Raw genomic sequence first — 12,578 nt, 5'->3', positions numbered from 1 at the left:
GCAGGATAACAAGAGAAGCGTCTTCAAAGGCAGCTAAGTCAGGAGAATACATGTATAAACATAGAATTCGGTGCTTGAAACATCAAGAAATATTGGTGACTATTGTCCTGGAGGGTTCTTGCTCAGTTCTTTCCATGAGGGATTAAAAATCTTTGTCCCCTGAAAGCCCTAACTTAAAAAGCCCCCAGATCCCTTCCTAAACTAGCAAAGTGTGGTTAGAGGGATCATGGGGAGGGAGGAATTTCAGTAAAGATTTCACGACTAATATGGCCTTGTATTGGCACTTGGGATCTGTCCTTTTCTAGGGCACCCATTAACTCTTTATTGCCCTGTGAAAAGCTGACTTTCCCTTCACAGTTCAGTATTTTTTTTTTCATTAATAGAATTCTCATGCATATCCAGAAAGGACTAAAATATACATTGATGTTACTTTAACATTTTTTGTCACTTAATATTTAAGAAGACATTGTATTTCACTTATATTTTTCTCATTACTTTTAATGTAGCAGTAAGCATAATTCTCTCCCCAGAGGTACTCAGCAAGTGATTCATTAAAAATGCATGCCTGGCTTGTAGTAAGCAATGCTCTGGGTTTGGAATACTTTCTCATTCTCTATGAGACCGCCTCTAATTATAAGCCTAATAGTCTGAGCTGATCTTCACAATTAAAATTTTAAACCAACGGAACTGGAATATGGGAAGTTGTTTAGGATAGCATTATATTCTCTTTGCTGACTTTTTTTTAAGGTACACCCAGCAGGTAGCATGCAAAATTCTTAATTCCATCTCTTATGTAGCTTTATGTTATTTTTAAAAGTTCTATGAAATGATCTCTCCATTGTTATACATAAACATTAAAATCACAGAAACAGTCTTTTTTTAAAAAATGAGAGGAAAAGGTGCAGGTTCTGAACATGGTTTTAGGTTATTCTTATTCGCTCTGAGGATCCCAACCATTATTTGCCCAACAAAGCCATCGCTTCAGAAAAACTGTTAGCATCATGTTATGCAAGAGGGAAAGAGCAGGTCATGGATGACTACAAACGTCAGAACACGCTGATGACATTGGGAATTATCAGGGCGAGGCTGCTTACAGGAATCTGTCATCTCCTGCTGCCAGGAATAATTTCTTCTCACTTAGGATGTTCATTTTGTCGTGACTTAGAACACACTCTTACCAAAGAACGCTAAGGTAGTCCAGGTATCTTCAAAATCCAGAGTCTCGATGAAGAAGAAAAAACTGTGTCACCGCTTCCAAATCCCCCCTCCCCCAGATAACATATGAGGAGACTGAGGATCAGAGAGGGCGACTGATTTGTCAGAGGTCACACCCATCCTAGTGACAAACCCCAGGGCCTACCCCAGGCTCTTCCCTTTCCAAGCCACTATTTTCCAAAACAGCAGACATCCCCATAGCGGAGAGCGGGTGTTCACAGAAAGCTCTGAAACTATTTATATTTACGATCACTAATACTTTATAGCACTTAGGACTTTGTAAAATGTATATACTTTTCGCTATCAAAATGGTCCAGATTTTAAAGTTTCACAACTTCAACTGCCTATAAAACTGTACTAATCCAGATCTGAGCTGTATAAGATAAACGCATGTGTCGACGTATATGTACGTAAGCATATGCACAAGTGTGACTGGTAACTGATATTAGAGTCACTGGAACAGCAATTAATTACAATACAATGGCTTCTTTGTTTTCAAGTAGCCTCAGTAACAGTTACTTCTTGCCAGGTTGTATCTATTGTCAAGACTGTGCTAGAAACTTGAAATGATGACACTTGTCAGATCTTTGATGGTTATAACCCCTGCAGCTTATGTACCAGATCATAATTGTTCTCTTTGACTATGAAAGGGAGTGGATGTGCAATTTTCTTACTAATTCTGGGAGGTTTAGGGTGGGGTAGGGGGGCCTTCCCTTTGATACATTAAGAGAAAGCTCGGTCTGCCAGGATGTTCCCTCTGAGGTGGCTGGTGACTATGCAGGAGGATAATGTAGGTCATCATAGCTTAAATGAATCTGGAACACGGCCCAAGAAAGCATTGGCCAAAAGCCCCATGTAGATTGTGCAGGTAATATATATGTAAAGAGAAAGATTAGATATATAATGTAGATATAATCATGTGTAAAAGAGATATACTCATATATCTTCATATGGTATATAGAGGTTTATTAAGTACCAGCAATAGGCAGCTAGTAACTGTTCATCCTTTTGAACATAGAAGTCTAGTTCTTAAGAACTGTTAGTGAGATATGGTACTTTATTATACCGTGACCCAAACCTTTGCTTCCTTGCCATGAAGGGTTTCTTGTATGACACAGCAGTCCTGAGCAGAGACCTTAGAATTACACTCCCTAGGTTCACCTCCCAGTCACTTACCAGCTTCGTGACCTTCGTTACCCTCCATGAACCTCAATTTCCTTCCCTGTAAGATGGCAAAAATAATAGTTTTTTCTCCTAGGGAGAAAATCAGGATCCGAGTAGATACTGTGTGTGGGAAGCTTGGCACAGTACCTCATGTGTAGGAGGCCTTCCATTAAGGTTAATTTTTATCATCATCGTGATGCCAGGAGTCAGTGGCAATGGGGCTGTTCTGTACTATACCAGGACACGTCTGTGGGGTTCCTTTGAGTCCTCGCTGCTAAGATCCCTCACCCCGGCACTCTAGCACACTCTAGAGGGTACCTGTATTGGCGAGAACTACAGGTGCTCAGGAGGTCTCGAGTTAGGTGACTCCTACAAAGGAGAGTTTACCAGTCCCAACCAACCCTTCCCCGCATGTGCCAGGCAAGGAGTTCTACAGATTCTCTGAATCTACTGATAACTCGATAATGTTCCAGTCATTTTGAATCCATGCAGTTGTGCCATAGGAAAAATAATGAAGTGTGTATACTGTGTTTGCACATACTGATAGAACGTTGGACTCAAGCCAGTCACTGTGGCAACTAGGGTTGCTCAGCCCGTGTTTTGACATCTTGGAGAGCTGGGCTCTCTCGTGTGTCAGCAACAGTATGGTCGGCAGCTCCCCCTCACCTGTCATGTTGCTAGGAGATTTCTTTCCCCACAATAGGGTATTAGAAGGTACTTGGCAAGGAGAGCCCATAATGTCATCATACATTTACAGCCCATTTGTCTGATTTATGAGTCCAAATAGCCATTTAAAAATTCCAAATCAGGCTTTGTCGGGCAGCCCCACTCCTTTGTCATCTACAAATCAAACTGTTATGTTTAAAGCAGTAAATAGCGAAGGACTTCGACGCGCAGCCTCAAAGCAGGTGTCCCAGACTTGCCGATACCAGATTGTAAGGTTGGGATATTTATAAGCAGTAGAGCCTGGAAATGCCCCCACTGCTTTCTTCAGCAGAGCTGAGCTTCTCAAATAACATTACAGGTGTATCTCCCGAACATAAACAAGATGTCAATGCAAGCGGTCTTGGATTATCTTTATACCAAGCAGTTGTCACCTAATTTGGACCTGGACCCACTGGAGTTAATTGCCTTGGCTAACAGATTCTGCCTGCCACACTTGGTTGCACTTGCAGGTAAGTGTGAGGACTCGGGGCCATGCAGGGTCTGGCTGTCAAATTTATCAAAATCACATTTAGGCAAAAATAACATTTCCGGGGAATAAAAATTAAATTTTTATCACCCAATATAGGATTGTCCTGTGCAGGGTGATATAAATTGATCAAATGTTATCAGACAGCCCAGTTCAATTCCACAAATGTTTCTTAAGCACCTCTTTGGGGTAGACCCTGTAGGGGGGACACAGTTATCAAGAGGAGTGATGCGTGGTCCCTGCCCTGGAGACCCACGCTCTGTGCTCTCTGCCTCATTTGTGGGCCGTGGGATTGGAAATAAAACTACTGTGTCCATGTTATTCCTCTGCTGGGTGCTCAGACACAGTCTTTCAGAAGAGCAGAAGGAGACCGTCGTGGAGAACGTAGGCTGCCGAACCAGACTGCCCGGGTTCGGATCCCGACTCCGCCGTTTACCGGCTGGATGGCTTCACGCTTCACCACTCTGTGTCTGCTCTCGCTCTCTCGCATGGGGATCATGTTATTCTCCCATAGAGTTGTTACAAAGATTAAGGAGTTAAGATATATATAAAGTTCTCGGAACAGTGTCTGGCACCTAGTAAGCATTATGTAAGTGGGTTTTTTTTTTCTTTTTTTAAGCTATTTTAGAAAATGTTCTGACATTGTCAAGAGCATTTTGGGAGAAAGAAGAAAGGGGGGACTTGGCTTCCCTTCTCAGAAATCCTATGCATCCTTTCTGGATTTGTTCAGTTGTTAGGCTGAAGCAGGTCTGCAAAGGATACGTGTGTATTCTTCACGTACCTGTTTCTTAAATGTCAGCCTTCAGCTTCCTTCACGAGAGGGCTCAGTTAGCAGGCTGGGTGTTTGTCACTACATTAGCTGACTCCTTCTAGCCATGAAAGCAGAAATAGTGGCAGTTTGGGTCACTGGCCTACCTGTCCCCACCCACAGCAAAGTGCCTGAGCGTATTAGCTTCCCAATAAACACCTGTCGAATCACAAGTGAATGAAAATGAATGTTTGAACAAACCGACTGGTCTTTCAACACTTGACTTTCCGGTAGTGTCCTTAAAAAGGAATGTATTTCTCCGGACTCCAGGTTTCTGCTACGCTCGTCCGGCTGGAGACCCAAGTCCTCTCCCTGCCTCACTTCTTCCCCCACTGGTTAGAAAGACAGAAAGAGCTCGTCGAGGCACTACTGTTCAAGTAGAGGTTCTGATCCGTTTGACTCTCCAGTGTTTAAGGTTTATCCTTTGAGGATGAAATTGATTTTTTTTTAATTATTTATTTATTTGAGAGAGAGAGAGCATGAAACAGAGCATGAGAGGGGAGAGGTCAGAGGGAGAAGCAGACTCTCCGCCGAGCAGGGAGCCCAATGTGGGACTCGATCCCAGGACTCCGGGATCATGACCTGAGCTGAAGGCACTTGCTTAACCAACTAAGCCACCCAGGCGCCCCTGATTTTTTTTTTTTTTTAATGGCCCAAAACAATTTGGAACCAAATGTGTTGAGCAGGTCTTGTGATTAATCTTGAGCTCATGCCGTTTTTGCTTAACCATGAAGTAAAGGTGAGGAAAACGCAGGACTGACCTCTGTGAAAGGAACTGGATGAAGGAGAGGTTCTGGGGTGAACTGCAGACTTCCATGGCTGTTTCCTTTTGTTATTAAAAGCCATTACTACTGCTGTGGTTACATACACAGCTGCCTAAGATGATCCCTGTCATCATTTAAAATGTTGGGCAAGTATCAAGTATTCAGAACATGGTTTTTAAAACATCAGTTTCTAGGGTAAAAATGCATTGCAAGCCAACGTGTTAGGTGACTATCAAGAAATGTTGCTGTTACCTAGAATCAAAAAGCCTGATGCCTTCTTCGGAAAATGTAGTTCCCAGTAGTTCTTTGTCAATCCAGCAGACGAAAGCTGAGCCCAAGAAACGGTTCCCATCTAGATATTATATTGACCCAAGCACGTAGAACAGAAGGTAAGCAGGGTCAGGACAGTTTACTGGATGAGAAGAACAGACAGAATGCTAGAAATGAAAAGAGTGCCTCGACCTCAAGGAGCTAGGAACGTGGGCCTAGGCTATACCCACATGCGTCAGTCCCAAAGGCAGGAGACCACTCTGTCTCAGAACCACAGTTTAAATTCAGCTTAGAAGTCCTGGGCACAGCTCCCAGGCAGAAGTGGCTCTCCCAGCTAGATTTTTTGTTACTTCCTGTCGAAAGCTCCCCGCTCGCCCTCCCCACCCCCCACCCCAGTCTTTAGAATCTAACAGGCTGAACAATATGTCACCCATCTGCAGCTGTTGAGAAAGACATCTGCGTTCACATTTTGTTAATTCCCCATATGGATTCATTCCTGTCACTCAGTCCTTCCACTCTTAGAGACTATTGAGAATTGGAGTGATACGAGTGGGAAAACCATCAAATGGGAAGATGCTGGAGAGTCTAGAGGATTCTAAGAAGGCACTGGATGGACTGTCTAAAGCAACACTAGCCAACAGAACTTTCTGCAATGATGGAGATGTTCTGTGTCTGCGTTGCGCAATACAGGTGTGGCTGTTGAGCACTTCAGTGTGACTAGTATGGCGGAGGGTGTGACTTTTTAGTTTTATTCAGTTTTAATGTGAGTTTCAGTCTGCTCATCTGGCCGGTAGTCACCATACTAGACAATGAAGGTCTGCAGGAGTCCAGCTATTCCAGAAGTGCCAACAAGTGTCCCAGAGTCGTCGGCGCAGTGGCCCAAGACCAGAACTACCCATGCCGAAAGGCCCCCGGCACAATGGGCCCTGAGTTCCGTTCAGATGTGACTGCCCAGAGCCGTGTCACATGTTCTTCTCCTCTTAGGTGGTCCCGGACAAGACTGTCTAGGTGAGGTGTCTGGCTTGCAAGGGTATGGTTCAACTTTCTCCTGTTCCCTCTCTTCCCCAGAGCAGTATGCTGTCCAGGAGCTGACCAAGGCCGCGATGAGTGGCGTGGGCATTGACGGGGAAGTGCTCTCGTATTTGGAATTGGCCCAGGTTTGTAACAATTTGCCTTTCACCTTTTAAGTGTGTTCAACCAGTTCATTTAATGCTGATGAAACATTCCGTGGTTGCATCTGTCTAAATAAAGATGTCACCACTGAGTCACAGAGGTCCCTGTGTACACTGAGAAGATCTGAGAGTTTCACATTTCATGCACCATTCCCCCTGCTGGGCCTCGTTTGAGAAAACAACACGGACCCTACCCCACGCCAGCCCCATTGTCCCCCGAGGCACCAGCTTCACATGTGGGAGAACAACTTGGGGCATGATAGGGGAAGGTTCTCTCTCTCCTTGTTTGAATTCTTGGACACATATTGACCAAGATCAGATGGTTTCTAGAACTCCATGAAGCCCTGTAATGCCCCACCTCTCACTGCAGTTCTCCTGGGGTTTTCCAAAATCAGTATTTGTTAGTATCAATATGGTGATTCCATAATCCCCGTAAATACTTGCACTCTTCCAGAGGGGCCCCAAGATCCGACTTCAGCTTTGTCACAAATAACCTACTCAAAGTATGAAGCTAAACTCTGCCTCAGTTTCCTTATCTATAAGGAGTGAGGATGATAATTCACATCCTATCAGCCTTACAGATTATCTTGAGAATCAAGTGGGAGACAATGTTCAAGAAAAGCGGGGAAGAGTAGAACCCCTCACACGTGCAGGGTGCTTCGTTCCTGGCATAGACTTACTGACAATGAGTTTACACTCGGAAGGAAAGAAGAAAACATTCTTCAGTCCTCTTTTCAGCCCACTGGGTTTGGTTTTTTTTTTTTTTTCTTTGCTCCCTCTCTGTTAGGGCCTTGGTTTACTAAGCCTTAGATCAGGTGATTTGAATGGATCTTTGTCAATCAAGGGAGGGGAGGTGGCTTCAGAGAGAGGAGAGAGGCACGTAGCAGGCCAAGTTGTTATTCCTTCTGTGGCCCCAGGAACAGTTCAGACTGAAATGGGGAAAAGGCAGAATCGGACTTAACAGCAACCCGCTGGTTCGGACTTACACAACAAGTTTTGGTTGTTTTCTCCCTCTTGTGTCCGGCACCGCCCGAGACAAAAGGACAGGTGGCTATAAATGGCAGATTCTCTGCCCTTAAGGCAATCATAGACAGGAAGAGAAATAGAAAGAAGCCCACAATATTAAAATCCAACAGGAAAAACAGCCTTAGAGAGGTGACAGTCTCGAAACAGGTCCCGGGCACAGTTTATGACTTGTGCTGTCTCCCGTGAGTACTGCTCCTGCAGGAAAATGAAATGACCCAGCATTGCATCTAGGGCCTATGGACTTGAGATTGTGATTTGCAGGTGTGTGTTTGCTCTGGGTCCCCCACCCTGACAAGCCTCGGCAGGAAGAGTTCAGGATGGAGCCTCTGCGAGACCCTCACCTGCTAGCATGCCGGGTTTATTTAACCATCAGCGTGCGGACAGGTGGAACCCAATCTGTCGCATTTTCCAGTGTCCATGGTATAAATACGCCCGCCTGGCCGATTTGAACAACATGAAATTGCCGGCCTCGGGGTAGGGAATAAATGGGCACCATTGACGCTCTTGGGCAGGTCCAAGCCGCCTTCAGGACACCAGTGCCCGAGTCTTACTTTCAGAAAGAAATCTGATCTCAAGAGTCCTAAGCTGGAAGCACCAGCAAAAATGATCCGTAATGTTGGGGTTGCAACTCTCAGAGTTTCTTGAATTATTTTCTGAGGACTGCTTTTATATGGGCCTTTGTTCACAGCTGAGATGTGGGCCTCCGAGGAAGCACCCTGTAAGGTTTCAAGGTTTCGCTTGATGAAAGAAACCCCAAGACCCACAAACGGAATGGATAGCTGAGGACACAGACAGAGCGTGGGGTGGGGTGGGGGAGACTTGCCAAATCTAGGGAGGACTGGGGAGGTGACTGTGGCATTTTGAGCACCGAGTCTGTTTTGGTCACAACTCCCTCAGCTGCTCCCTCCCCCCGAGCATCTGCTCAGAAAGGAGACGACGTGGTGAGTCGGGTCCCTGCCCCCCTGCCCACACCACCCGCTCTTCTTATGTAACCAAAGGACAGGTACAGGACAGTCACACATTCCTCAGTCTCCTCTTTCGGGTCTTTGGCCCCAGTAAGGCAAGCTCTGACCTGCCACACAGAGCGCTCCACGTGGCTTCCTTAACCAGAGTCCGTGTGGGTGCCCTGGGGCCGGCTGGCACCTTCCAGAGGCCAGTCATGTATCACTCTCAGGCCAGCGGTGGAGGAGGCTGGGAGGCGAGGGGTTCTTTCAACTCTTGATCTGATACGGTGATTATTTTTGGTGCACCTGTCACAGGAGTGAGGAAGGGGGGTGCCAAGTGCTATATTAGGCTGGCATTGGCGCCATAGCCAAAGTCATTAACACGGTAGTCAAAACAAGAGGTTTGCTGAATCAGTTGCCCGTGCCCTTTATCTCTGTCACCCCTGGGGGGCTGATGATTTCTCTGCAGGCCCATTTTAGAAAGTAGAGTTTGACCCCCTTTTTGGTCACTTCCCTGTAGTTCCACAACGCCCACCAGTTGGCCGCCTGGTGTCTGCACCACATCTGCACAAACTACAACAGTGTGTGTTCCAAGTTCCGCAAGGAGATCAAATCAAAATCTGCAGGTGAGACCGCGGGTGCCCACTGGTCCGGGTCTCATTGCCTCTGACTGAAAGGTTGACCACCTACCTCCCCATGCCCCTGAGCAGGTGTCCAGGCAGCAGGCAGCTCCAGGAGAAGTCCCTGTGATTGGCTGGCCATCCCTTGCCTGTGACATGACACCGAAATTGTGGGGTGGGGATTCTCTTTGACAAACTTCGTGCTTGGGAGGTTTGGGTGGAGTGGGATCCAGGGTTCCCTGCTGCAGAGCATGTGGAAGTGGTGGGCTCTCCCTTGTCTAGGGAGCCCTGGAGAGGAGCAGGCTTCCGCTTAGAAACCAAGTGGTCCTGGGTTCAGGTTCTCGGTGCCCAGCTACTTCGGGCAAATGATTCTAACTCTCGAAATCTGAGTGTCACAATCTGCAAATGGTCCTGTCCCTGACCCCTAACCCCCACACACTGGCTTCTTGCGGGGGAATGTACATGGGAGCATAAATGAGAAGCCTCGGCACAGAACCTAGAACATAGAAGCCCTCAACCAACAGCAGGCCTCACCATCTGCATCCTTTTCCTTCTTCCCCAGACAACCAGGAATACTTTGAGCGGCACCGCTGGCCGCCGGTGTGGTATCTGAAGGAAGAAGACCACTACCAGCGTGTGAAAAGGGAACGTGAGAAGGAAGATATTGCACTGAATAAACATCACTCGAGACGAAAGTGGTGCTTCTGGAATTCGTCTCCAGCGGTCGCATGAGGAGCAAGAGAGACAAAAATCAGTAATCTGACACACCACTTTTAAAGGCACTACTGTAAAGTTAGTCGTATCATTAGCGATAAGTCGTAGTTCAGGTTTCAGGCACTGATCTCCCTCCACTGTTGTGCATTTATAACTTTGTTGGGATCAAAGCACGAGCTCCCCACCAATGAGCCTGGACAAAAAAGGGAAGTTGATGCTCACTGCATTCCTTAAACTCATATGTATATTTTTTTGTTAGAAGGCTTAATAAACTTTAGTCCGTTATTCCGTTTCTTTTTATACAAAGGAAAAAAAAAATCCAGCTTTCATGTTTCAGAGTCCAAATTGGAAAATATTTTTATATGATCTCTTGTATTTTGTTGAAATGAAAATACTATGTATTACTTTATTTTACGGGCCACTAATTAACCATGAAGTTCGCCCTGTGATCCTCTTTGCCCACATGACCACCAGGCATTATTGCATAATTAGAGGGTTATCCTCTCGTTGCAAAGTACAGGGCTGGAATGAAATTCCCCCGAGCGCAAGTTAGAGAGCGTTTAATCTTTGTTCTGCCGACTAACACCGGTGTAATTACCAAGTCAACTCCAAGAATGTGTATTTTACAGTATTTGCCGTGTAAGTGCTAGTAATTATATGGTTCTCTGTGCCATGTAAAATATAGTAATACGGAGTCTTCTGTTGTTTCAAATGTCCAGATTCAAACGGATAATCTTTATAATCATGAGAAGGGCTCATTCAATCCCAGCATTAGCCAGGGCAAACCCACCAATGGACCTGAACACAAGAGCGAACCTAAGAGCGTTGGTGTCTGGGTGGCTGCGGGAGGGTTTGCGTCTCTCCGTGTTCCTGGATCTTGCCGTGCTTCTGCGTGCAAATTCTTCAAAGACTTGAACTGAGATGGGCAAGGGGAGGGATCCCCGGCCTTCGGCCCGTCATCTGCAAGCCCGTCACATCTCACTCCGGAAACAGGCTTCCTCAGGTCCCTCACCTGCAGCCAACTTCACTTTGTAAGACACGCGTTTTTAACTCTTCCCAGGGAAAAATCCAGGCCACTGTAGCAGTAGGCTGAGGCAGACCACCCACTCCCGCTGAAGGTCAGCGGGGCCTGTGAAGGCGCAAAGCTGGAGGCCGGGTCGTCTGCGGTCCCTGCATTCTCCAGCGCGGACAGGAATCTTATTCCAAGAGTCTAGGAAATGGTGCTATTGTGAGTGAGTCCTGACCCTTTGTCGTTCGGGGTTTTCAGTGTTAAAATAGAAAGTACCGAGCAGGGGAGCTTGGGAGAGGCAGTCAGTCATTGCTTCTCTGTACATTAAAAGGTTACAGCACTCACGCGGAACATTTTAAGGCCACAGCGCCGCGCCTGCCGTGGGATGTGGCATGGCGGGGACGGGGCCGATTTTGTGGGGAGGTCAACGTACTGATGCTAAAGGCTGTTGATTTTTTTTTTTCCCTAGCTTACAGAAGTTGGAAAAGAGACAGTTGAGTCCAAACCCCAATGTCGACAACCATATGCATTTGAAAATCTATCCAGATGACAGATGGGCGTTTATTACTGGCAGTGGCTACACACCAGACCCAAGAGTCTGGAGAGGCCCAGGAATGCCTCACCCTCTCACGACAAAGGAGAGGGCAGTGGAGTAGAAGTGGATGGTTGTAAATGCTACTTTAAGTTTTGATCAGTAGGATTGTAAATCGTTAGCAGAAGGAGAAAGGAGACAGAATGAGAGGATAAATGTCAAGACTTGGGAAGAATTGACATATATCCCTTCATAAAATGGTAGAAGTTGATTTTTTAGTGAGTGGTGAGAGTTGAATTTATACAACCAAAGTTTCCATGTGATTGTAATCTTGCCAAAACAGAATGGACACATAAATGAACCTGGGGTATAAGCAATAATATCCACCTAGTGTTTGTTATCAGCTACTGTAACCAAGTGGCTGGTTCATTTGGTTGATGCTGATTATGGCCTTTAACCATGGTGGTTTGTGTCGTGTTTTTTTATTTCCCAAAAAGCCAATAAAATTGTTTAGCTATAAAATGCCTCCTCTTTTTTTTTTTTTTTAAAGACTACCAAGATACCATGCATGTGACTTAAATAGCTTTTTCTCAAAACTGTCAAAACCATAAAGGTGCTGGGTCATGGGGGCTATGTATGCTTCCATAACAAGGCAGCATCAGTGACTGTCATCTCTGTTTTCAGTACTGCCAGTAGAGTTTCCAGCGCCACCATATACATGAGGGATCTGGCTTCTTGCTCTTGGATAATAGAGTTATGCCACTAGCTATGGTAGAACATTGGAAGAAACAGAAATGATGTCCATAGCCGAAAAGACTTATTATAATCTTGATTTTGGACAGTTCTGCCAGCAATGATGTGAAAGGTTGCATCGTGGGCTCATGAAGTTGATCTTTTTTTTCGAAGCAGATCTAAGAAAGGTTTTGGGGAAATCAATTTTTGGACTTCTAGGTCGCATAATGTTTACCCAAACTCAGGGGGAAGAAGGGTCTCCAAGCAGACCTCACGGGGGCACTCTTCTGAGTGGCATATTCCCAAAACTCCATGGAAGGGGGTCGACATTTATACAAAATAACAGCAGAGAAAAGACTGTGAGATTTCCAATGCCTTCCCACATCTTTTGGAGGTTTGGTGGTCCAGATCACGGC

At 45.8% G+C, this 12,578-nt stretch overlaps 1 protein-coding gene across 14 annotated transcripts in view; it reads left to right on the top strand.

Annotated features, from left to right (window-relative positions):
* The window catches only part of RHOBTB1 (Rho related BTB domain containing 1), a 121,316-nt gene extending 109,364 nt beyond the window's left edge, over positions 1–11,952 (top strand). For all 14 annotated transcript variants that reach the window (XM_082721634.1, XM_082721644.1, XM_082721641.1 and 11 more), the window contains 4 exons: positions 3,404–3,554; positions 6,482–6,570; positions 9,076–9,181; positions 9,738–11,952. In XM_082721634.1, the coding sequence (XP_082577760.1) occupies positions 3,404–3,554; positions 6,482–6,570; positions 9,076–9,181; positions 9,738–9,907 (516 nt within the window). In that variant the 3' untranslated portion in view covers positions 9,908–11,952. The remainder of the gene's footprint in view (positions 1–3,403; positions 3,555–6,481; positions 6,571–9,075; positions 9,182–9,737) is intronic.
* Positions 11,953–12,578: the final 626 nt, after the last annotated feature.

Source organism: Mustela nivalis (genome assembly GCF_964662115.1).
Source record: "Mustela nivalis genome assembly, chromosome: 2".
Taxonomy (NCBI): Eukaryota; Metazoa; Chordata; class Mammalia; order Carnivora; family Mustelidae; genus Mustela; species Mustela nivalis.
This window is presented reverse-complemented; position numbering and strand designations above follow the sequence as displayed.